This window comes from Palaemon carinicauda, chromosome 1, assembly GCF_036898095.1.
Source record: "Palaemon carinicauda isolate YSFRI2023 chromosome 1, ASM3689809v2, whole genome shotgun sequence".
Lineage (NCBI taxonomy): Eukaryota > Metazoa > Arthropoda > Malacostraca > Decapoda > Palaemonidae > Palaemon > Palaemon carinicauda.
This window is the reverse complement of record NC_090725.1, coordinates 109,528,198-109,553,973: the sequence shown is the minus strand read 5'-3', so window position 1 is coordinate 109,553,973 and position 25,776 is coordinate 109,528,198. Positions and strand designations below refer to the sequence as shown.

Below are 25,776 nucleotides of genomic sequence, written 5' to 3'. Positions count from 1 at the left end.
ACGATTATGATTATGATTTGATTGCTCCTAACGATTTTATTGATATTGATGCCATAATGACCCAGCCCGTTTGAAGGATTTTCCGTTTGGATCACTGATAAAGATTGTGATGATGATGATGACTATGATTAATTAGTCCCGATATAGAAAGTGAGTGTGGTAGTTTGACTCGGGGTACTATCGTTTGCCAATAAGTTGTGGCAGTGGGCTGTGAAGGTCTCTTGGGCCTTGTATGGACAACGGTGTCCACACACAATTATACATACTGTATAAATATTGCAAACTTGGCTGTGATTATTATTTTAGTTTGTGTTTTTTTTTGTACTGTTTACGAACTGTGTCATGTCGGGTTTGTGAGGGTATTTTTGAGTATTGGCGACGGTGTCTGTGCTCTAACATGTATTTACTGTATTTTGTTTTTGAAGATTTAGGTTTGGGGATTTGTTTGTCTTTCTTTTAGTATTAAGGTTTCGTGATTGACATTTTTTGGTTATTTGAAAAATTTTTTTAATTGTTTTAGTTTGTAAGTAATATAGTATTAAGGTCATGTTTTGTTTTTTTGTCCTTTTGTCTAAGAGTCCAGTTTATGATAACGTAAGGGGAAAGTTTGTTTTGTAGAGACAATTGTCAGTTAGTGTGATCAAGGGTGTGGGGGTTGTTATTGCAACATCCCGCAACATTATTTTGGCGCCCGAACAGGGACTGCTGAGGTGGGATAGGAAGCTGGATTGTTGGACGAAGGACGGAATTAGGATTAAGGTTGATGAAAAATGGAAGAGCAATTAAAGGTATTAACGGAGGAATTGCATTTGAGTAAGGAGTGTGAGGAGAAATTGTTGCAAGAGAATAAGTGGTTAAGGGGCGAGAATGAAGAGATGCATAGGAAACTGAGGGAAATTCAAGGAACTGTAGAGAGAGTGGAAGAGGGTGTTGAGATGAGGATGCGAGAGAATGAAGAACGAATGGAGAAACGAATGGAAGCTATGATGGGGCAAGTAATGGGAATGATGAAAACTTTCATGGGTGAAGGAGCAGTCGGAGGAGTGGCCTCTGCTACGGGTAAAGGGTTGCTAGTGGAAGAGAAGGTTAAGGTAGGAGATAATAGGAAAGGAAGTGGTAGTGATAGTAATAGTAATAGTGATAGTGAGATTGAAGATAAGGGAATTAAGCATAGTAAGGATGAACAGAAATGTGATAGGAAGAATGAGAAGAAATGTAAAAGTGATATGAAGAAAGAGAAGAAAAAGTGTCAGGATGATAGCAAGGATGATCGTGAATGGGTGAAAGTAGTAAGTAAGAAAAAGGGTAAGAAGGGAATGGTTAAGGATAGGAATTTAAGTGTTGAAGTGGATTCATTATATTCAAATGAGGAAGAAGGTAACAAGGGAGTAGGCAGTGAAGATAGTGAGAATGAAGTTGAAGTTTGTAAGACAGTGTTTATGAGAGAGGTACTGAGGTGTGAAAGGTTCAATGAGCATAGTAGTAGGGATGTATATGAATTTTTCAAGGAGTATGAGAGGTATTGTCAGGATAAGTATGGTGAAAGTAAGAGAGTTTGGGCTAGGGAGTTAGGAGAATATTTGACTGGGTATTTGTTGACGATGTATGGTGTGATAATGAGTGTAGGTGACGTTGATTATGAAAGTGTGAAAAAGAGAATAATTGAGCAGGTAAAACGTATGAAAGGGAGTGTTAGGTATAAGCGTAAGAATGATTTTGATGAGGCATGGATGAATGTAGGAGAAGCGATATCGATGTATGTATGTAGGTTGGAAACGTTAGCTAGGAAGAAGTATGGGGATGAAGGCATAAATGAGAATAAGGAGTTAATGAAGAAGTTTTTGGCTACTGTAGCTGAGAATGTTGCTGAGTTTATTAATTTGAAATGGAAGGGGAAAATGAGGTGGACGAAAGAAAGACTGAAATGGGATGATATTTTAGAGATAGTTGAGGATTACGAGTTGGATAGGTGTATGAAAGAAAGCAAATCTGTGAGTGTAAGAACTGGAATGAAGGAAAGTGTGCCAGAATTTGTTAGTTTTAGAGATGCTGTTATGAGAGGACCGATGAGGGTAGCTGATAGTGTAGTAGATAGGAGTGTTAGGGCGAGTAATGTGGGAATACCTGTAAGGACAAATGAAGGGTTTAGGCAAGGGAATCAGGTTTGGAGGGATAGGAGTGCTAGTGCGAAGCAAGGTAGGTCAGGTAGTTGTATCCATGAAGAGAAGTGTTATAGATGTGGGAAAGTAGGACATAAGAAGAATAAATGTAGATGGGCTCTAAGTGCTTGTTTTGGATGTGGTGAGGTAGGGCATAGAATTAGCGAGTGCAAGAAAGAGAAAGGGGTAAAATGTTATCGGTGTGGTATGACTGGGCACATAGCGAGTGGATGTCGTAGTAATCGTATGAATATGATTTGTGGTAATTGTGGTAAGGATGGTCATTATGCTAGAATGTGCAAGGAGCCGCGGGGTAAGTGTGCTGAATGTGGTGCAGATGGGCATGTAGCTAGAGTATGTAGGAAGAAGGGATTAAGTCAGCTAGGATGTTCGGGAAACTAGAGTGTAGGAGGGTTCACCTGGGTGAGTCCTCCTGTGTATGTAGAAGGAATAGGATCAATTTTCGTGAGAATGGGATGAATAATTGGTTGGAAATGAGTAAGTATGAACCTAGTATGCATGAGAAGTTAGGATTAGCAAATAAGCAATTAGTCTTAGTTGAATATAGGAAAAAGAAGCTTTTGAAAAATTTTCAGTGAGGATAAAGTGCAAGGGAAAGTTATAGGCATAGGTAGGAACCAGAATAGGCATGACAAGGGTGTAAATGTACAAGTGAGTGTGGAAGATAAATGTATTAATACTGATGAAACGTGGCTGAGTATGAGTGATACTTATAGTGTGTGTGGCTTTTCGTTAGATGATGTAAAAGAAAGGATGACGAATGCAAGAATGAGAGATAGGAGAATGATAAGTAGCATGAATGAATCTTTTGCTAAAGTTGAGAATGTTTTTGTTGAAATGGATGAACTGATTACAGAAATGAGTGTAATTTTAGGGCCAGATGAGAGCAAGGTAGATATGATTGTACATGATATATTAGATGATAGGGATTTAGATAGGAATAGTTTTAATGTAGCGAATGACTGTGATAAGGAAGAAGGGAATGAGAGAGTATATGGAGGCCCAGTTACTCGGAGTAGAGGTCCCGTTCCTGACTGCGACTGGGTAATGAAAAAAATAAAGTAAGTGTTGTGTGAGAAGGATTTGGCAAAGTAAGGGAGGGAGGAATGTGGAGGATTAATTTTTGTTTTATTTTTATTTATATTTTGTTTGCCAGAGAGAGAGAGAGAGAGAGAGAGAGAGAGAGAGAGAGAGAGAGAGAGAGTGAGTGTGTGTGTGTGTGTGTGTGTGTGTGTGTGTGTGTGTGTAGTTAGTGTATCGATTGTTTGTTGTGAGAAAGACTTGGTATAAATGAGGTTGTTTGTTTACTTTTAGCTAGGTTAGGAGAATGGTAATTGTTTCGGAGCGAATGCTTTTTTTATTTGACTGCAGCAAGAGGCAATAGTGTGAGTGCTGGATTTACTATTATTTTTCTTATCAGCGTTGGAAGAGTTTTGTTTATTTTTGACCTTATAAGAAAGCACAATTTTTCCTCCTCGACCATCAAGGGGTACAGGAGTGTGCTGGCAGCTGTCTTCAGACGCAGGAAATTGGATCTATCAAATAAAGCCCTTCTAGATCTTCTCAGATCGTTTGAGATGACTAAGAAGCGTCAGCAAGATTCGCAGCCTGGAATTTAGAGGTTGTTTTAAAATTCCGCGCAGTGACGGATTCGAGCCTTTACACTCGGCTTCTCTTTTAAGATCTGACTTTGAAGACTTTTTCTTAGTAAGTTTGGCAACAGCTGAGAGTCTTTGAAGTTCACTCTTTTAGCAAGAACATGGGCTTCAGAAACGGATAAGCCATATGCTCCTTGCAACTTGGATTCTTGGTCATAAACAAACGTTCTTCTCATCCATGGCCTAAATCTTTCGAAATCACTATTCTCTCGGATTTGGTTTGTGAAGAGTTGAAGAGAGTTTTTGTCCGGTTAAAGCGATGAAGTTTTATCAGGACAGGACTAAAGGAGTTAAGAGACTATTCAGAGGCTCTTTGGTGCGCAGTCAAGAAGCCTGCGCTACCTTATGTCTAAAACGCCCTTTCTTTTCTTATAGACCTTAATTAGAAAGGCTCACTCACACTGTGGTGAGGCAGACCTTAAGCTGTCTAAAGAGTAAAGACTCATGAAGTTAGAGCTGTGGCAACTTCTGTAGCTTTTAAACAAAAATGTTCTCTGCAAAGCATCGTGCATACAGCCTTTTGAAGGAGTAATCCTGTATTCACCTTGCATTACTTATACAGTAGGCAGACTCTTTGTGAGGACTGCTACACTTTGGGATCATTCGTAGCAACGAGTGCAGTAGTAGGTGAAACATCCACCACTACATTTCCCTAAATCCCTAGTACCCCTGTTCTCCTCTTGGAACTTTTATATATGTTTTTATGATTGTACGTGAAGATTGGTCGACAATCTTCCGCAATCTTTGATTTAGTCAGGTGGTCATTTTGTTCCTTAAGAGCGCCCGGAACAAGGGTATTAGTTGAGGTCCTGTCAAGTTATAGGTTATTGCACCGTTTGACAGCTCCTAGAGATCTTCAGCCCCCTGGGTGGACCGCTGGATCTCGTAAGGATAGCAGGCAGAATGAGACAGAGAACCATTGAAGTCAGCTTCTTAGCATGTACGAGCCTCTTAAGTTGTTATATTTAACTCTTAAGTGAATTTCCAATTATGTTGCTGTCTTTGACCCACCACCAAGGGTGTCAATCAGCCATTCTTATATAACCAGCGGGTAAGTTTTATGTCTAAAAATGATATTTTCATAATAAAATAAATTTTTGAACATACTTACCTGCTGGTTATATAAGTTATAATCCCACCCTCCTCCCCTTTAGAGACCAAGGGGCATGGAAGGTCTGAATTGGTTGGAATGGTTCGGCCTGTCTACTGCCAGGGCGCTAGTGTACACCTGGCATATCTGCGATTGCCACGAGTTTTGAATTTCTGCCGGAGCGTCCAGGGACTATAGCCATTCTTATATAACAAGCGGGTAAGTATTTTCAAAAATTTATTTTATTATGAAAATATCATTTTTGGGCTTAGGCCATGTTTTCCTGATGGAAGTTCCTTCATTAGTAGCTTCCTAGGTATATTTGACTACAGTGATATATCCCAGAGAATTTACCATAGGTATCCAGAATTCTAACTCCTGGAGCGAATATCCCTTAAAATTTAAAAAGGGATATCGCGTAATATCAGAGGACGTATTCTTGACACGTCTCATAGCTATCTACACCCCTAATAGCGCTTTCGCTTCGAGGGGAAAAAGTGGCAAGAATATAGGAGAGTCGTTAAAAAGGAGACGCTCCTACCGTACTGTAAATAGTGCACCAAATCGCCACCGCGCGGCGCCACCAAGCCATTTCTTTCTGCCGTAACTTTTTTGACCGGTGTTATCCCGTGTTATCTTTGGCTATTTTGGAGTTTATTTGTCGCTATGATGTCTTCACCAGCCTCATCTGCTTCTGGAAAGTTAAGTAATATCTTTGAATTGTGTAAATGTAAGCTCTTGCCAGTTTTGCTCTTCGTTTGAGATCGTAATTAACGGAACAAGAGCTGTTGCCAGCCGGATGGCGTCATGGACGCAGTCGTTCTTTCTTGTACATTTAGTTAGCCAGAACGACTTCCCCGCATTATTTGCTTTAATAACTTTAGCTATTTAGAAATTTAGCTAGGGATTTTTATATTACGTCATTGTTGTCATGGATTTGGCTATTTATGATCGAGCCTCACGAGTGCTAGGCTTCCTAGCCTAGGGACCTACACACTTCATGCATGATTTAACCTTCCTGGTAAAGTTTTATTGAAGCTCAGGCAATATTTTATACAATTAAGATATTACTGCATAAAATTTTCCTCTTCCAAGATAGTATACAAGAGAGTCTCGGTGAACGATTCTCAATGCTCCTAGGCTGCTAGCCTAGGGGCTTTAGTATACTTTCATACATGTCCCCATTGCTCTTGTATTGTCTTTTAAGGGTAGACTGACACCTCCTATACCTTTTAAGTCGATACTAATCTCCTGGCGAGATTTAAGAGCAATCCCCCTTCCCTCTGATTAGCCTAGGCTATCCTCAGTTAGCTTTGCTGTGAACTGAGTTCTGGCAAAGTTTTACTGGGGTGTTTCGTTTCTTTCTCTTAACCACCGAGTCGGTTTTTGAGCTTAGAACGGGACATCAGAGTAATAAGTTTGTGTTAGGCATCTTACTGTCTTGGTGAAATGATTTCCCAAGTCAGGTTAAGTTGTCTTTACAGGAGGCTAGACCTCCCTAGACCATACGTGGAGGTTTTTGTATGACAATTCCTCCTTCCTTGGTCTAGCAGACAGTCCTGTGCTGGTAGATCTTAGACCAAAGAAATGATTTCTTCCTTGCCTAAGATCTCTGGTACGAGATTCTGTTCTCTTGTGAGATTGTGTCCTGTGTGCCGCTTTCTCACTTGACTAACCCAACCTGGGGAAATGATTTCCCCTACTTGAGGTTACTTTATGAGATCAGAATCTTTCAAGTTAGGTAGTGCCTTCGGGTGTTACCTTACTTATAGGACACTTACCCCCTCCCCTCTGTCTCTTTTGTGTTGGATGAGCCATCACCCTCCCTGGCCGTCTTTCTACATTTGACCATATGGGTAATCTGAAGAACTGGCCTGAGGTTCCCTGTCTGCCGCTGGCTGAGCCGGCTGCCGACAGGTACCCTCATATTCTTTAGACTGTTCTTCAGTCCTCTCTTGGACTGCCTTCCATAGCCCATATGGATGAGATATGGTTGGGTGGAAGCCCGAATATAATTCCCCCTTCTACTTGAACCCTCATTCTGGATGTAGGCCGGCAAGGAAAGGCTCTTCCTCCATCCTCTCTTTTTCTCTGCCTTTTCTTGGCCGGCCGCCGGCAGCTAGTAACTGCCAGCGGCCATGTTCGTTGTCTGTCGGCCGGCAGTTGCTCTGCCGCCACTTGCCATGGGTGTCGCTGATCGACGACCCAACGACAGTAGACATACTATGACCGGCTGCCGGCAACTAAGTTGTCGGCCGGCAGCCGGCCACCCAAAGTCTAAACATTTGCCGCTGGCTGCCGCCGGGTCCTACTTGATAGAGGGATCCTTCGGCTGCCGGCCGGCAAAGCCGCTGCTGGCGACCTGCCGCCCATTACTCTGAAGACAGTAACTGCCTTCAATAGCCCAGAATAGGCCGGCATATGTCGGCAGGCCCGACATGTTCCGGCAGGCCCGGCAGGACTGGTGGCATTCCGCCGACAGTCAGTGCTGTAGCCCAAAAGTTTTTTCCAACCTACAAGGTGCTTCATGGGCAGCCTATTGTGAGACCATCACATATAAGAGAGCGATTCTCTCTACCATTTAATGGTTGTCAACCATTATTTTAATCCCCAATATTGAACCTAGAAGATTGTGTTAAGAAGACACTTTATATCAGAGGATATCATCTTCCCCTAAAATTCGTTAAGAATTTAGTGTTCAATATCGGAGGAGGTCATAGCAATGGGCTGGACAGGAAACACAAGTAGGTGTCTTTCCTATTTTCTAGCTTACTCTATCCAAGCTAATATTATTTAAAATATGTATGCTGAAATCTGAAAATTTCACCGAATACTTATATGCTTTTCTTTCTTTACAGGAGGAGCATCCCGAGTGCGGGAACAACTTTTGTAGGGTCCGTAGTAAGAACTTCTACGGCCATGACATGTGCAGGGCCCATGCTCGCTGCGCAGTCACCAAGGGGTCTCTCAAGTACTGGGACCCACAGGTATGTACCGTTTTTGATAAACTGGTGAAAGAGGCTTTTGATGACCAAAAGTCTACTGAGTCAAGGGATGCAGCAAGGGAGACGCTGCAAAAATGGGTCAGGGGTTTTCAGAAGAACACCTCTGGCCCATACCTTCCTAATGACAGGCTGAGGGCTTGTCTTTTCCCTAGGGCATCTTTGGATGCAATCATTCCCCAGGCTCAACCTGAGATTCCCCTAGTTCAGATTCCGGTAGAACCTGACGTATCGGACGCCTTGCAGGGCATCCAATTGGAGGACAACATGTCAGTTGTCTCGGAGGAGACTGAGAACAATCTCCTAGTGGAGGAACTGGATCAGGAGGATGACGTACCTCCTGAGGCTGAAGTCGAAAAAACCGAAACGATTTCGGTATCATCAGCCGCGGTGACTGAGCCGGTGCCTTCGACTTCTTCCACTGCACCCCAGTTAGATTCCATCACGAGTACGTTGCACTTGCTGCTTTCTATGGTGCAGGACATTCAGAAGAAATCGTCCAAGAAAGAGGCTTCTTTTCGGACGGAAATGCATCAGCTGGTTGCAACACGTTTAGCCCCGAAGAAGCTGAACGTCAAGGATCTCCTTGCTTTCTCTGACGTCAACCCCTGGAGATATGCAGAGCATATGCCAATGTCCGGGGGGGGGGGGAGATCTTCCTCTCGGAGAAACTGGGCACTGTCCCAGTGGAGGAAATTGAGTTTTGGCCCAGCAAGGGGGCCTATCCAGATTGCTATGTCCGTCTTAGGACGGAACCTGCATCCAAAGAGGAGACAGAGCCAAAGGAGACCATTGTCCTCGAACTCTCTAAGGCCCAGGCCTTATATACAACCACCTTGAAGGAGAGGGCCTTTACTAGCTCCAAGGTGCCTGCTCTCAGCAAAAAGCACCCCTCCTTTATTGCTGACTCCAAACGTGCCTTCCTCTTTATGGACAAAGGGTTTAAGGCAGTCGAGGCAGGGAAACCTTGCCCTACACTGGAAGAGTGTAGACCCTTTTCCCTCGCCCTTCCATCAAACAATGCATACTGGAAGGATGTCCACAACACCTTCACAGTCGGGAAGCTGGAGGCAGATATTGCCAGCCGACAGTTCGGCGAAGACCTCCCGAAGTTGTCAGACTTTCTCCTGTGCAGGGAACAGGAGACAAAAGAACGTCTTGTTGCTTCCATGTCTCTGCAGACTGGCCTAGAGACTATGGCAAGCATCCCGGACACCCCAGATATGTACATGGTCTTCGCCAAATCTCATTTGGCGACAGTCACCAAGGACCTGTACAATTTTATTAAAGCCCGAAGGGCTTGTAGAGAGTTCGTGTTCACCTCGGCTGCGGTGAGGCACGAACCAAGGATGCTGATAGCCTCCAATATCTGGGGAAAAGACCTCTTCCTAAGCGAAGTTGTCAAAGAGGTCGTGGACAAAGCCGCAACGGAGAACAGGAATCTCCTCTCCATGTGGGGCTTGTCCTCTAAAAGAAAATCTTCAGCTGATAAGGGTCCCCAGCCAAAGAATAAATTGAAACGACCAAGAGCACCCTCTTGGCCAAAACAACAGCAACAGCTTCCCATGGCCACAGTGCCCCAGACGGTGGCACAACCAACCACCACCTTCCAACTGGTGCCCCAAACACTGGCGACCCAATTGCTTGTGTTCACCCCAGTCTTCGAAAGGCAGTCAACAACCTTTAGGCCAAAGTCTTGAGGATCCTTTTGAGGATCCTCTAGACGCTCCTTCAGAGGTAGGGGCAACAAAGGTGGACGTGGCCAAGGAGGTAAATCCTCCAACCAGCACTCTAAGTGAGATGCTACCGGTAGGAGGGAGACTTCTCCTCTTCCGGGATCGTTGGACCTTCGATCCCTGGGCCCGCAGCCTAATCAAGAACGGACTAGGGTGGAGTTGGAGCTCAACTCCACCAAACTTCCCTCAATTCTTCCAACACTCAACCCCCATACTGGAAGAATATATTCAGGAACTCCTGAAAAAAAGAGTTATAAGGAAGGCGAAGTCCATCAGATTCCAAAGAAGGCTATTTTGTGTTCCGAAGAAGGACTCGGAAAAGCTCAGAGTCATTCTGGACTTATCACCACTCAACAAGTTCATAGTGAACTACAAGTTCAAAATGGTGACGCTTCAACACATAAGGACCCTTTTGCCCAAACGGGCATACACAGTCTCCATAGACCTGACGGATGTGTACTGGCACGTTCAAATCAGCCGTCAAGTTTCCCCCTACCTAGGAATCAAACTACAGAAAAGAAAGTACGTTTTCAGAGCCATGCCCTTCGGTCTAAACATAGCTCCAAGGGTATTCACCAAGCTTGCAAATGCAGTCATTCATCAACTACGCCTAAAGAGAATTCAGGTGGTAGCCTACATGGACGACTGGCTGGTGTGGGCAGCATCCAAGGAAGAGTGCATGCAAGCCTCCAAGGAAGTGATCCAGTTCCTGGAACACTTAGGATTCAAGATCAACTTGAAAAAATCTCGACTATCTCCAGCTCAAAAGTTCCAGTGGCTGGGCGTCCATGGACTTGCAGTCACACTGCCTTTCCATTCCATCAAAGAAGAGGAAAGAGATAACAGGATCTGTCAAAAGACTCCTTCAATCCGCCAGGATATCAAGAAGGCAACGGGAGAGAGTGTTGGGGTCCCTCCAGTTTGCCTCAGTGACAGATCCAGTATTGAGAGCACAATTAAAAGATGCATCAGGAGTTTGGAGAAAATACGCATCAAACGCTCGAAGGGATCTACAAAGACCGATACCAAATCGTCTACGATCACTACTCAAGCCATGGTCGGAGGCCAAGAACCTAAAGAGCAAGGTACCTTTGCAACCACCTCCACCGTCAGTCACCGTTCACATGGATGCCTCAAAAGAGGGGTGGGGAGGTCACTCTCATCATCGGAAAGTCCAAGGAACCTGGTCTCCCCTCTTCAAAACCTTCCACATCAATTTTCTGAAAGCCATGGCAGTTTTTCTCTCTGAAGAAACTGAAACTTCGCTGCTCAATCCACATCTGTCTGGTTCTAGACAGCAAAATCGTAATAATAAGATGCCTAAACTGACAAGGCTCGAGATCGCCTCACATAAATCAAGTGATACTGGCCATCCTCCGACTAGCGGAGAAAAAGAGATGGCACTTGTCAGCAGTCCACCTTCAAGGGTTCCGCAATGTGACAGCGGACGCTCTATCCAGGTTTAACCCGATAGAGTCAGAATGGTCCCTAGACGCAAGATCATTCTCTTTCATATTACGCAAAGTCCCAGGACTGCAGATAGACCTCTTCGCAACGAGCGACAACAAGAAGCTACACCGGTACGTTGCCCCGTACGAGAATCCTCTAGCGGAAGCGATGGATGCAATGTCCATAGATTGGAACAGATGGTCCAAGATCTACCTATTCCCTCCAACTAACCTTCTGCTGAAAGTCCTTGACAAACAGATCCTTTCAAGGGACAGCAGCAATAGTGGCCCACAAGTGGCCCAACAGTGTTTGGTTCCCTCTGGTAATGGAACTACGCCTAAACCTGATCCCGTTGCCGGACCCAGTTCTGACTCAACAAGTGCAGAAATTGACTGTCTCAGCTTCATCAGAAAAACCCAGAACCTTCATCTCATGATTTTCTCGCCTTAGCGGTCAAGAAACGGTTCGGGATTTCTAGGGACAGTATTAACTTCTTAGAAGAATACAAGTCAAAGTCAACAAGAAGACAATATGAGTCTTCCTGGAAGAAATGGGTGGCCTTTGTCAAGGCGAAGAAACCTAAGGAGATTTCTACGGATTTCTGTTTGTCCTTCTTCATCCATCTACATGACAAAGGTTTAGCAGCCAATACGATTACTACATGTAAATCTGCCCTAGCCAGACCAATGCTTTACGCCTTCCAGGTAGACTTTTCTAATGAAATCTTCAACAAGATTCCTAAAGCCTACGCTAAACTTCAGCCTGCAGCTCCTCCAAATCCCATTTCATGGTCTTTGGATAAAGTTCTTCACTTAGCATCAACTCTGAACAATGAAGATTGCTCGCTGAAAGACTTGACTCAAAAGGTGATATTCTTATTTGCACTAGCCTCAGGAGCCAGAGTTAGCGAAATAGCGGCCCTCTCGAGGGATGATGGCCACATTCAGTTCACAGACTGCGGAGAACTGCACCTCTTTCCAGACCCGACGTTTCTCGCCAAGAACGAGCTGCCCACTAAGAGATGGGGTCCCTGGAGAATCTGCCCTCTGAAGGAAGAAGCATCCCTCTGCCCAGTGGAATGCCTTCGTAGAACTTCAGATTTTAAGGGAGGTCAGCTTTTCAGGGGAGAGACTTCTGGTTCAACGTTATCCTTGAAACAGATAATGGCAAAAATCCCCTATTTTATACACAGAGTGGATCCAGACAGTACACCCGCAGGTCATGATCCGAGAAAAGTTTCCTCGTCTCTGAATTTCTTTCAGACGATGTCGTTTGAAAGCCTTCGTGCTTATACTGGATGGAAGTCATCCAGAGTATTCTTCAAACACTACGAGAAGCAATTACAGGAAATAAAATTTCGTGTGGTGGCAGCAGGCAGTGTAATAAAACCTGTCACTTGATTACTGCGAAGAACAGTGCACTATTTGGGACTTTTAGTGAAGGGTGTGCATGATAGACTCTCAAGGCATATCATGTTGAGTATTGTGTTTAGTGATGACACTGTAGACTGTTCTATCTACACAGGTGACATTAAGCATAATAGACTAACACAAGTGCCAGGCATACTTATATGCACAGTGTTCCTTGTAACAACAGAATACATAGTGAAATTTTTACATTTCCCTTAGAGTGGCTGGTGTTTTCCTTTTCAGGTGAAACTTATTTTATTTCTGTTATTACTGTTTATGCTTTTATGCAGAATTGTTCAGCGTAATATGTAATTGAATACAACTATGATTTCTATTTTTATTGTAATAAACAACAGAAGGAATCTTTGCGTCTCTTTCGCCTCAAATATTCTAGATTAAGAATAAAGTCAGAGCGTCCTTGATTCTATTGATATTTAAGAAAATATTGGGAACTAAGGTTACTACTGTTCCAAGCAAATAGGTAAGAACTGATTGTACTAAACTGTTCATCTTACTGATTTAAGGTTTCCTACATGTAAATAAACCTGTCTGTCTCTTTAACAACCAGACTTGGGAGGTATCAGTAAACCACACAGATTATTATCATCTAAGTACAAACAATGCTTTACGTATATGATGACACTAATATACAAACTGTTTGCTAGATTTTTCCTTGAACTCACAATCCTCGGGTTTTTTCCTAGAGTCTACCCAGACTCTTTCCTGCAGGGGGCAGGAAGCACTGACATATTTTATGATCAGTTGATTGATGTATAACGGTAACATCAAGTGTCTCTAGGTCCAGAAGACCAAAAAAGGAAAAATTTATCTCGAGATAAACAGCACTATTGAAAATCCACAGATACATTAATGCTCTGGTAAACTTCCATCAGGACGATAAGGCCTAAGCCCAAAAAACAGATTTTGAGCGAAGCGAAAAAAGGGATTTTGACGAAGGAAAAATCTATTTCTGGGCGAGAGACCCGTGTCGCTCAGTGAAATGCTCCTTTAGCACCATTTCTAAGGTATATAACTGCTATATATTACCAGAGAAAAAATTGCATAGGGATGCCAGGTTGAACCCAGCTCGCTCACCTATATAAGGTGTCGATATAATACTGGGGCGTGATAAATCACAACCAGAGGCCTCGCACCATTTAGATATCTCCTGTCAAAATCCCCGAACAGCGAGGTGCCGTTCAACATCCCACCACTACTAGCAATCCCACGCCAGTGACGTCACTCCTTATAGCACCCCAGATTGGGGCCCAATTAGGGAGGGACGGGTGGGTTCACTGGGCGACACGGGTCTCTCGCCCAGAAATAGATTTTTCCTTCGTCAAAATCCCTTTTCTGGGCTTCGACCTGTGTCGCCCAGTGAAATCGTACCAGAGAATGGGGACCCAATATGGCTAACTACCTGAATAGGGAATAACACAAAATAACAGAGCTGATGAGTTTAATATAAAAAAAGAGGGATGTGGAAACCCGTAAAAATAGATCAACATGTATATGACAGTGATAAAAAGACATGGGAAATAATCAATAATGAAACCCGTAGGTAGAATGCAACAGATATGAATAGTGGAAATCCAGCTTGGTAATCAAAAATGCAAAATAAAATCAGCTCGGGGATTAAGAACAAGTGAAATGAAAACTTCGTGAAATTGAACAATTGAATAATAAAATAATACACCATAAGGGTGTATAGTAACAAAACAGGTAGGAACAACAGGTAAGCCAGGCAGGAGGGAAAGAGGACAGAGCAAGACGTTGTGATTAGGACTCGGTACCTTCAGGAGGAACTATATTCCCTGCAGCTACTGTGGCAAATCTAAGAGCTTCTAAAGGTTTTAGGTAGTGGCGCTTGAAAACTTTAGGGGACTTCCAACCCGTATATTTTGAGAGCTCATCAAATTTCATATGGTGGAAAAAAAAAATGATTGAGGTAGCCACAGCTCTAATATCATGGACATGTGGGAATGATGCAGGATTAGCTTGTTAAATAAAATAAAGAATTTGTTGTCTGATTCCCTTAAGGGTAATAGTTCCTCCGTGTTCTCTAATAAATAAGGGCCCTGTGGTTGTAGTGGAAGTTCTACCTAAGGAGGCTTTCAGGGTGGTAACTGGAAACAGGGATGGATCCCGAGGAAGTGGAACAATCTTCCTGGGAGACCACCTGTTTTGGGGGTCTTCATTTTTAGCCAGGAGAACTTTGTTAGGAGAGAGAAGAACCTCACCCGAAGAGAGAAATTCTATATGACCAGGGTCTCTAGATAAGGCTGACAATTCTGAGATTCTGAAGCCCGAGGCAAGGCTCAAAAGAAAAAGTGTCTTTCTTAATAATGCCATATAGTCACAGGATTCATTTGGGGTGTCAGAGGCTAGCTTAAGAACATCGTTCAAAAACCAGGAAACTGCGCTAGGGCGAGTTGAAGGTTTTAGCCTGGCACAAGCTCTCGGAATGGATGAGAAATATGAATCCGTTAGATCAATGTCAAAACCAATATGGAAGATCTTTTTCAAGTCTGACTTGATTGTAGTAATGGTATTGGCTGCCAGGCCAGATTCGAAGAGAGTCCTGAAGAATGTCACAGTTAGGTTCATCGTCATTGTCTCAACTTGGGAATCTTTCAAGAACTTAGCTAATTTCTTGACAGCTGAGTCATATTGACGGAGAGTAGAGTCCCTTTTGTCAGATTCCAGGAAAATAGTATTCAAAGTATCGATGTTTGCACCACGTTGGGCTGCGAACTTCAAGAAGTCCATAAAGTTAAGGCGTTCAGAATCCTTGAGGAAGCGAACACATTGCGAGTTTGCACTGTATTTGTTAACACCGGATTGGGAATCCGCTGGGGGTGGAGACCTAGTTCTAGCAACAAGGGGAACCAATTGCTCTTGGGCCAGTTGGGGGCTACGAGAGCCACTTGACCTTTGACGGATCTGAGTTTGTGCAGAACTTTCAGCAGGAGATTCACCGGAGGAAACAGATAAATCGTCTTCCAGGTATTCCAATCTAGAAGCATAGAGTCCGTGGCATAAGCCTGAGGGTCCAGGTGACAGGTGCCACTTGTGCATTGCCGCCATGGGGAAAAACTTCAACATAATGTGGTTTATTTGGGCTGATCAGGAGCCCTCTCTGTTGAGGCAGTGTACTATGACTGCACTGTCGAGAACCAGTCTGATATGGAGATTCCTGGCTGGATTGAGACATTTTAAAGTGAGGAAGACTGCCATGGCCTCTAGGACGTTGACGTGCATTTGTTGGAAGACCGGTGACCATAACCCTTGGACTTTCTTGTGTTGTAAAGGAACCGACTTGGAAAGATTCTTGATCTTCGTCCAAGTCTGCAGACTTTTTCTCAGGGTTGGGGAAAGGCGAGCACGTCTCTCTCGGCGTATTGCGGTTGCTCTGGAGCGCCACACTCTGTTTATGTCCCTGAGTTTGGACCTCAGGACGATGTCTGTCACGGAGGCGAAGTGTAAAGAACCTAGGATCCACTCTCGGCTCCTTCGGAAGGTCAACTTTCCCCTGAGAAATTGTTTTGTATTCCTCGCTATCACCTTCCTTTTGGCTTTGGGGAGGCACAGCGTATGGGAGCACAGGTCCCCTTGTAGTCCCAGCCATTGAAACTTGGTCTCCGGGACCAGGCGGGATTTCCCGAGGTTGACTTGGAATCCCAGTTGCCGAAGGAAGGTGAGGACTTTGTTCGTTGCTACGCGGGAAATCTGGGCATTGTCTGACCAGATTAGCCAACCGTCTAGATAGGCCACTACCTGTATCCCCTGAGTCCGAAGCTCTTGAATTACTGTCTCTGCTAATTTGGTGAAGATTCTGGGTGGTATGTTGAGCCCCAATAGCATCACTTTGAATGCATAGGCTTGTTTGCCTAGCTTGAAGCCCAGAAAAGGACGAAAATGCCTTGCTATTGGAACGTGATAGTAGGCATCTGTAAGATCGATGGAGGTGGTGACGGCCCCACGGGGAAGTAAGGTCCACACCTGCGAGACTGTAAGCATATGGAATTTGTCGCAACGAATGAAGGAATTTAGACGAGACAGGTCCCGGATTACTCTCCGTTTGTCTGAGCCTTTCTTTGGCACGCTGAACAAGCGTCCGTGAAATCTTAAGCGACGTATACTTTGGATTGCATTCTTTAGTAGCAGATCTTTTGTGAAGGAACGTAGTTCTTCCGTGGACTGAGACCGGTTGAACCACTTGCAGAGGTTGCCTGAATTGGGAAGATTGGAAGGGCCTCAATCTCATCCTACCTTGAATTGGGGTACTAGTAGGCTCATATCTCCTCTTTGAAATCAGGCCCCACCTAACCTTGAGGTTTTGGTTGGCTCTAGCTGCCTCGCTAAGGACCGAGTTAACTAAGTCCCCTGGGAAAAGATCCTGGCCCCAGACTGGAGCTTTGATGAGCCTATTAGGTTCGTGCCTAATCGTGGCTTCGGATAGAACGTGTTGTCGACAATGGGTCCTGGCATTTGCAAAATCATAAGCGTCAGCCATAAAGTTTTGCAAAAGTGACTTAGTGAGGACCTTAAGGAGGTCCTCCTCGTTGTAAGTGGCGACAGTCAATTCCAAAAGGGCAACTGAATTAAGGGATCTGCTGAATCTACACCTCGATTCATATTCCAATTTAATGAGAGACTCCGGGAAGTTGGGAAGCCGTTCGCTGAACTGCGTCGAGGCACAGTCCGGGCTCAACTTACCTACCGAGAAGGTAGCTGGGGCGTTCCGCCAACATTCACCGTCTCCCGGAAAGAGAAGGGAGGGTAAGTCGGTCTCCCTGAGGTGAGGTAAAGGCTTCTCTTCCTTGATAGCCTGAAAGACCGTCTCTATGATCTTGGTCGCACATGGGGTAGGGGTCTGGTCGTCGGCCACAAACATAGTATATGAACTTTTGTAGGCCGTAATCATAGTGTTCAAGCAATCCCACTCATTGAACACGCGGACCAAGACAGACTGTGCCTGTTCTTTAGGAAAATTAACAGTTTCCTTTGGGCCCTTATCCAATCAAATCAGAGCCTCTTCCTTGAGGCGAGCGTAGCCCGGGAAGGGGAATTCAAGACCCTGCGGGTAGAATTCATAATCCGCAAAAGGCCGGGTACCGAAATCTCCGATTGACAACATACCCTCCGAGAAGGGGGCATGCAATGCCAACCTCCAAGGGTTATTCTTATTGAAAGGAGGAAGCTTGGAGGCATCGGGGTGGGGTATTGCTGCTGTGGCGGTGGCAGCCCCGAGCGCATGAGTCCCTTAACTAGGCTCTCCATAGAAGCTATTCTCTCTTGTGATTGTCGCGTATGAGACGATAGTATCGACTCAAAACGAGCAAACATCTCGGAAAAATCCACCAGGCCAGATGATTCAGCCGGGGGGGAAACAGGTGCCGGAACGGAGACTACTCCGTGAGAGGTTGAAGGCACAGCAAATGGGTCTTGAGAGACTCTGGTGGAGGAAGATTTAGCCTTCGAAGCTGATGATTTCGAAGACCTGTGGTCCTTGGAAGACTTGTGGGTCGTATATAAATTCTTACGATGAGCCTTCACCTTGGGGATAACAGGCCGGGGATTGAGACCAGTCCCGGTTGTCCCCGGAAAACCTCGAAAAGAAGAGTGTTCTGAAGGAGAAGAGAAAGCCGGGCTAGGGATAGGAATCTTAGCCCGGGAACCACCTGAATCACCTACGTCCCTACCTGTGTCAGGATCGTCAAGAGCCATGGATTCCACATCGAGGTTGAGGGTAGAGACGTCTTCAGTTAGGGTGCCGCCCGTCTCTTCTTGGTCCAGGGCTGGAAGAAGGGATTCGAACCTCTCGATGAAAGGATCCGCCAATTCTTTGGGGACCGCAGTTGAAGTTTTAGCATGGGGGTAGAGACGGGAACACCATTCCTCAGAGAGGATATAAGGCTGTGTGGCCTTCACGTTGCGGGCGAACCCGTCAATCCAGATCTTGAGGGTAGCCTGAGCTGTATCTTTCTCAAGTTGGGACACTGAAAGAGAACAGACTTTTAGCGAGGGATATTTGCCAAAGAAAAGTGAAGAAGTCCAAGGACTTCGTAGACACTACGTGAAAGGCATGCGGGAAGTCCAGAGGACTAGTGGCCTTAAAATTAATGTTTAAAATTAATGGTAACTCCCTACAAGTCTGTATCAATGAAAATGTACTCACCGAGTCAGATATTAGAGTGGAGGTCATTGTGTAGCAGACTACACAAGCGTCTGGATGCCATACAGCTAAGTCATCCACTCGGACAGAACAGTGGGCGTGTGAATGACACATGTCATGGCCGCAGGGTTGATAGATGACAGCGGCACATGCCGTCAATGCACAGCATACAGTCTGTAAAATAAAAGATACATGAGTATCTTAAAGGAAAGCAAATTAGGGGCCTGGAGGCCCCGGTGCTTAGAATATATATATATATATATATATCTCTATCATGATAAAAATGTTTTATATATATTCATCAGGAATCCTGAATGAAAGCAAATAGGGGCTCGGGGGCCCCGGATTCTTAAATTATACCAATATCATGCTAAAAAATTTACATATCAATATCCTGATAAAAATGTTTTATATATATATACTGTATATAAATCAGGAGTCCTGAATGAAAGGGAAAAATGTTTTATATATATTCATCAGGAATCCTGATGATAAAAATGTTTTGTATATATATACATCAGGAGTCCTGAATGAAAGCAAACAGGGGCTCGGGGGCCCCGGGTGCTTGAATGATATCAAGATCATGATAAAAGATTTATCTATCAATATCATGATAAAAATGTTTTCTATATATACATTAGGAATCCTGAAGGAAAGCAAATAGGGGCTCGGGGGCCCCGGGTGCTTAAGTGATATCAATATCTGATAGAAGATTTATATATCAATATCATGATAACAATGTATTATATACGTACAGTCTGTAAGACAAAAGATACATGAGTATCTTAAATGAAAGCCAATTAGGGATTTAAATATCTACGTATATATATGTCAATATCATGATATAAATCTTTTATATATAGCCATAAAGTATATTGAATGTAAGCAAATCGGGTCCCGGGGGGTCCGGATTGCTTAAATATCAATACCAAAATAATGATATAAATCTTTTATATATAGCCATAAAGTATATTGAATGTAAGCAAATCGGGACCCGGGGCGTCCGGATTGCTTAAATATCAATACCAAAATAATGATATAAATCTTTTATATATAGCCATAAAGTATATTGAATGTAAGCAAATCGGGACCCGGGGGGTCCGGATTGCTTAAATATCAATATCAAAATAATGATATAAATCTTTTATATATAGCCATAAAGTATATTGAATGTAAGCAAATCGGGACCCGGGGGGTCCGGATTGCTTAAATATCAATACCAAAATAATGATATAAATCTTTTATATATAGCCATAAAGTATATTGAATGTAAGCAAATCGGGACCCGGGGCGTCCGGATTGCTTAAATATCAATACCAAAATAATGATATAAATCTTTTATATATAGCCATAAAGTATATTGAATGTAAGCAAATCGGGACCCGGGGCGTCCGGATTGCTTAAATATCAATACCAAAATAATGATATAAATCTTTTATATATAGCCATAAAGTATATTGAATGTAAGCAAATCGGGACCCGGGGGGTCCGGATTGCTTAAATATCAATATCAAAATAATGATATAAATCTTTTATATATAGCCATAAAGTATATTGAATGTAAGAAAATCGGGACCCGGGGGGTCCGGATTGCTTAAATATCAATATCAAAATAATGATATAAATCTTTTATATATAGCCATAAAGTATATTGAATGTAAGAAAATCGGGACCCGGGGGGTCCGGATTGCTTAAATATCAATACCAAAATAATGATATAAATCTTTTATATATAGCCATAAAGTATATTGAATGTAAGCAAATCGGGACCCGGGGTGTCCGGATTGCTTAAATATCAATACCAAAATAACTATTTGATTGTAAAAGGAATTGAAATCAAGTCAGACCGCAACCGTGATCATATCAAAAGAGGGAAGGGAAGGTCGAGAACAAGGATCGTATATATAAAATATATATGTGACTAATATAAAGTTAATCCAAGTAAGAAAGAGTAACGTTGGCTCCAGAGTCGCAACTAAACAACTCGACTGGATGGTAATGTATAAAAGCTACTTCCGGGGATCCAGTAATGAAATCTTAAATATATATATATATATCTATATAAGGTCTGTGAGGTGCGTGACACTAGAGGGGGAAAGGGATCTTTAACGGGTCCGTGACGTGCGGGACTGGGGGAGTAGCGCGTACAAAACTTAATAAATAATATAACATAACAAGGTACCAAGGAACGAGCCGAAAACTTCCCGCCGATCGTTGGCCAAACGAGCGACAGAAAGAAAACGACTACGACCCGGTAGAGTAGTAGAAAGAGTAAGTAATGTACGTGAATGTATAATAATAGTATGCCTCACAGATCAACGGGAACCGCCCGTGCAAAGCGGATGCCCCCGGGAGGGGTACATAGCGCTATAAAGTGACTCAAACTCGATTGGGAGAGAGAGAGGGAGGGAACCCTGGGGTGGGGTAACGGCGGGAGGAGGCTAGGAGTGGGGCGATAGCAGGTATACCAACCTGCCAGACCCACGATTGATATGATCACTCGGAAGGACTAATAACACTATAATAAACATAACGTAGGGTAAAATAAGATAGGACGGCATGCTGGATGATAATAATAATAACATAGTTATACATCAATCGTAAAACAAACGAGGGAGCGAACACGAGACAAGAGAAATCAAGCCTGACGGCGCTGGGAGTAGGCAGGGCTACCAACATAACATAGGGCTGCTGGGAGTAGGCAGGGCTACCAACATAACATAGGGTCAGTGAAGTGCTAACAAAATGAAAACTAATATGTAATATCTAACTCATGAAAGCCCCTCGAGCTAATGCAAGCAAAGGAATGACGTTAAAATGATAAGCAAGTCTGTGGCGTGCGAACGTAAATAATCCAAGTAATAATATGTGAAATAGAACGCCGAAGGCGATCAGGCATGCCAACCTACCAAAAATACGCACACGTATATGTAATAACTGTTATCATAAAAACCCACGCAAGGTCGTGAATAATAAAGCTGAATAATATAAACAAAAAGGGGCAAGGCCCCCTCCAAAATCTCAAAACTCATAGATCTGGTACTTAACTTAGATGGAGGGACAGTGGAGTCAGACATCTTGAGGTAAATCCAGAAAAAAACCAGTGAAATTCACACACAAGGTAAAATACGGCTATCAAATTGCGTGCTAAATAAGGAGTGACGTCACTGTCGTGGGATTGCTAGTAGTGGTGGGATGTTGAACGGCACCTCGCTGTTCGGGGATTTTGACAGGAGATATCTAAATGGTGCGAGGCCTCTGGTTGTGATTTATCACGCCCCAGTATTATATCGACACCTTATATAGGTGAGCGAGCTGGGTTCAACCTGGCATCCCTATGCAATTTTTTCTCTGGTAATATATAGCAGTTATATACCTTAGCGAAAAATCTATTTTTGGGTGAGGTAGCCATGTCGTCCTGATGGACCCACCCTCTTTTTGACAAAAGGATAATGAATCCCTCCCTATGGTATTGTATCTGCAACACCTACAAAGCTACAAAGAATGGCTTGGTGGCGCCGCGCGGTGGCGATTTGGCGCACTATTTACAGTACGGTAGGAGCGTCGCCTTTTTAACGACTCTCCTATATTCTTGCCACTTTTTCCCCTCGAAGCGAAAGCGCTATTAGGGGTGTAGATAGCTATGAGACGTGTCAAGAATACGTCCTCTGATATTACGCGATATCCCTTTTTAAATTTTAAGGGATATTCGCTCCAGGAGTTAGAATTCTGGATACCTTTGGTAAATTCTCTGGGATATATCACTGTAGTCAAATATACCTAGGAAGCTACTAATGAAGGAACTTCCATCAGGACGACATGGCTACCTCACCCAAAAATAGATTTTTCGCTTCGCTCAAAATCCGTTTTTACAATTGCTTTACGGACAGAGCATGCGCACTGTCGGTTAGGATGAAGGGGTCAACCCTTCATCCACATTTACACTCCCTGATGTAAGCATTATTCGAATTGCAATTCTTAGTCTCCTCAGGATCCATCAGTGCTTTATTGGTAACATAATTGGTCACTGTTATCATTCTATTTTTGATTTCTTGGTATTTGTAAACTGTCCCAAGCTGACCACCCAGGACATTTTTTGGTGCTCTTACTAGTAGAAAAATGTATCATCATGTACGCATGATTTGCAGTAAGGTTCTTAACTACATGGTGACCAGTGTGAATGAGACATGCCTGCACTTCGTCCAATCTCATGCTTACCAACAGGCATCACAGAAACTAATGTACGCTGTTTCGTCAGTCTCTAGGGGTGTTAGTGCTGAAGGCAGTTTTGTTACTGAAGGGGGAACAGATTTCCGACACGGGCCCATCTTAAAGGTGCTTTTTATACAAGATCCATTTTTTGGCCAGAATGGCCTGGGGAAAAATTAAAAGAAATAAATAAAACTTGAAGCCTTGAAATTTTCAAATCTTTAAAACCGGCTCCTGGTTCTTCTCTTTGTCAAGATCCTGCTTGGCCTTTAAGGAAAGAACTGTCATCTAATGGGATTGTTGAGATCTGCCTTGCGAGGGAGGCGTCTCGGATTATCAACACCCAAATGAGGCCTGACTTCGGTTTGACACCACTGGAGGTAAATTCCAAGACTGAGTTTCCCTTTGTCAATGTTCTTACACACATTTGGGAGTGCAGTGACCATGGAAAGGCTACTATGACTTTTGTAACAGTATTTGGGACAATCTAGATGTCTTTGTGTTCCTTCCCTTCTGCCTAGTATTGAGGCTTCTGAACAAAGTAAGAGCATCACAAGATCTGTCGATTACCCTCATAGCTCCGATGTGGCAACATGCAGAATGGTTTTCAGACCACCTACATCTGCTCAAAGAGGTGCTGAGGGATCTCCCTTTACTTCCAAATCTACTCATAGGACTACACTCACAGATTTACCACAGTTTTGTGGCTTTGCTCCGTCTTCACACCTGGAGATTATCCAGCACAAAGGTAGTCTTTTTGCAGATAGTGACGAAAAGGATGTCTGCATACCTCTGGGAGTTTTCTTCCACTGTCTACCAGGCAAAGTGATCAGTCTTTTGTGAAGGGTGTCGTGGAAGTAGTATCGCTCCTCTCGATGCTAATATCCCAGTGATAGCGGAGTTCTTGTTATATCTCAGGGAGGAAAAACTCTGCTCGGTTTGTGAGTGTGAGTGGGGTGGCTAGTCTACCCTCCCCCTCTATTCCCCACTAATTAGGGACAGGTTATTATCCTCACCAAAACGTTTCATGGCAAGTTTCAGCTTTTGCAGAAATATATATCCATAGTAAAGAGCTCAAGGTTTGTATAGTTAGGAAAAATACAAATTGTTTTCAAATTTGTCATAATTCCTAACTACTGTGTACAAACATGAGTCTTTTAAGTTAAACTTCATGCCTCAACCACCGTACAAGTCATAGGTTAAAGGTCAAAGTGAGGGTTATACCACCTGTCCGATGGGTGGGACGTACCCATCATCCAACAGGCAGCTATGGTTACCTTGTTAATAGTTTAATGGCTATGCCAGCTTTGCTGAAATCATACTCTTATTAAAGAGCTCAGGCTTTTATTATTAGGAAAAATACTAAATTCAGCATTATGAAGCTTCATCTGTGGTGGATAACGTGGGAGGGTGGGCGTTGGCACCTTAGCAGTACCAGCCGAACTCGGTTGAGTCCCTCGTCAGGCTGGGAGGAACGTAGAGAGAGAAGGTCTCCTTTTTTTCATTTGTTTTGATGTTGGATACCCTCCAAAATTGGGGAAGTGCCTTGGTATATGTATGTATGTACTAAATACTATGAAAAATTTGTGATTTTGCAGACTCGGCTAACCACTGTGCTAGCCGAGTTCTGAAGAGGAAGGATACGAGTGTTTTCTGATTCTTCGGACAAGTTGGACAAGGGAACATATGCTGGAGCTTATGTCTCTTTCCTTTGAAGGATGTAGAAGCAACGGTGGAGAGGAGAATGGATATCCATAACTCCTCATCCGTTGTGCGGTTACCCTCAAGGTTCCAGGCTCTTTGAAGGTGCTGCAGCAAGACTGTTGCCAATCACAAAAGACTATATAACCTTAAAACTGGAGCCTTACGATCTAGTGAATTGAAGATTTTTTCCTTAAGTAAATGTAGACAAGCTGTCAAACTAAAGCACAGGGCTTTTTAAATCAGTGGGTTTTATTTGTAAAATAAAATCTTTCTTTAGAATATGTAAAGGATGTGGTAGAAAGGAAGTGCCTAGGTATATTTCGATATTGTAGTTATAGGTGGTCTTCAGTTTCATTCTGAATGAGATAATTAGGGGTACCACAGGAGTTAGAAAACTATCAGGTAAGATCCAAAAAAGTAGACTGAGGTGGTATGGTCATGTCGTGAGAAGAGATGAACAGTATATTGAGAGGAGAGTGATGGAAATGGAGGTACAGGGAACGAGAAGGAGAGGGAGACCAAAGCGAAGGTGGGTGTACTGTATCAAGGATGACCTTCGATCAAAGGGATTAACCGGTGATGAGGTGTGGGACAGAGGTAGATGGAGAAAGCTGACCAGAAACATCGACCCCACATAGAAGTGGGAAAAGATGTAGACAAAGAAGAAGAAGAAGAAGAAGGTAGTCTTCAGTAAGTGTTATTAAGCGTCATTTAAAATAGTTCTTGAACACTAATATGGTGTATAAAATTTCTTGAATAAGACACAGGCATTTTGGGAGGTGTGGTAATTAGTCACAGAAATATCAGTGGAGTTGCTAGCCTAGTGGACTATGCCTGTGAAATCCCCTTCATCCAACCTTTTACAATACAGTAAATTTCATAAAACATTCTGGTATCTTTTATCCACACTGGTAAACACAGAAACCAAGCACAAAATAGATCACCTCACCAGTTTTCTGTACTTTGTTATCAGCAATTATGGTATCAGTTTTCTTCAATACTACTTTATTAAGAATACAGTACTTTAAATTGCCACCTTTCTTAAGCTAAATGAGATTTTATCATCTCTTCCATTTTATTGGGTAGATAAACTCAACAACATGAACATTGAAAGTTATTTCTATAGAAAGATTAAATTCTAGTAAACATGATGAAAGCCAG

General features: G+C 43.2%; 1 protein-coding gene across 1 annotated transcript in view; it reads left to right on the top strand.

Annotated features, from left to right (window-relative positions):
• The first annotated feature begins 770 nt into the window (after positions 1 to 770).
• The window catches only part of LOC137653733 (asparaginyl-tRNA synthetase-like), a 114,437-nt gene continuing 89,431 nt past the window's right edge, over positions 771 to 25,776 (top strand). Inside the window, exons 1-3 of the mRNA XM_068387386.1 lie at positions 771 to 853; positions 2,756 to 2,877; positions 3,055 to 3,224. Of these exons, the coding sequence (XP_068243487.1) occupies positions 771 to 853; positions 2,756 to 2,877; positions 3,055 to 3,224 (375 nt within the window). The remainder of the gene's footprint in view (positions 854 to 2,755; positions 2,878 to 3,054; positions 3,225 to 25,776) is intronic.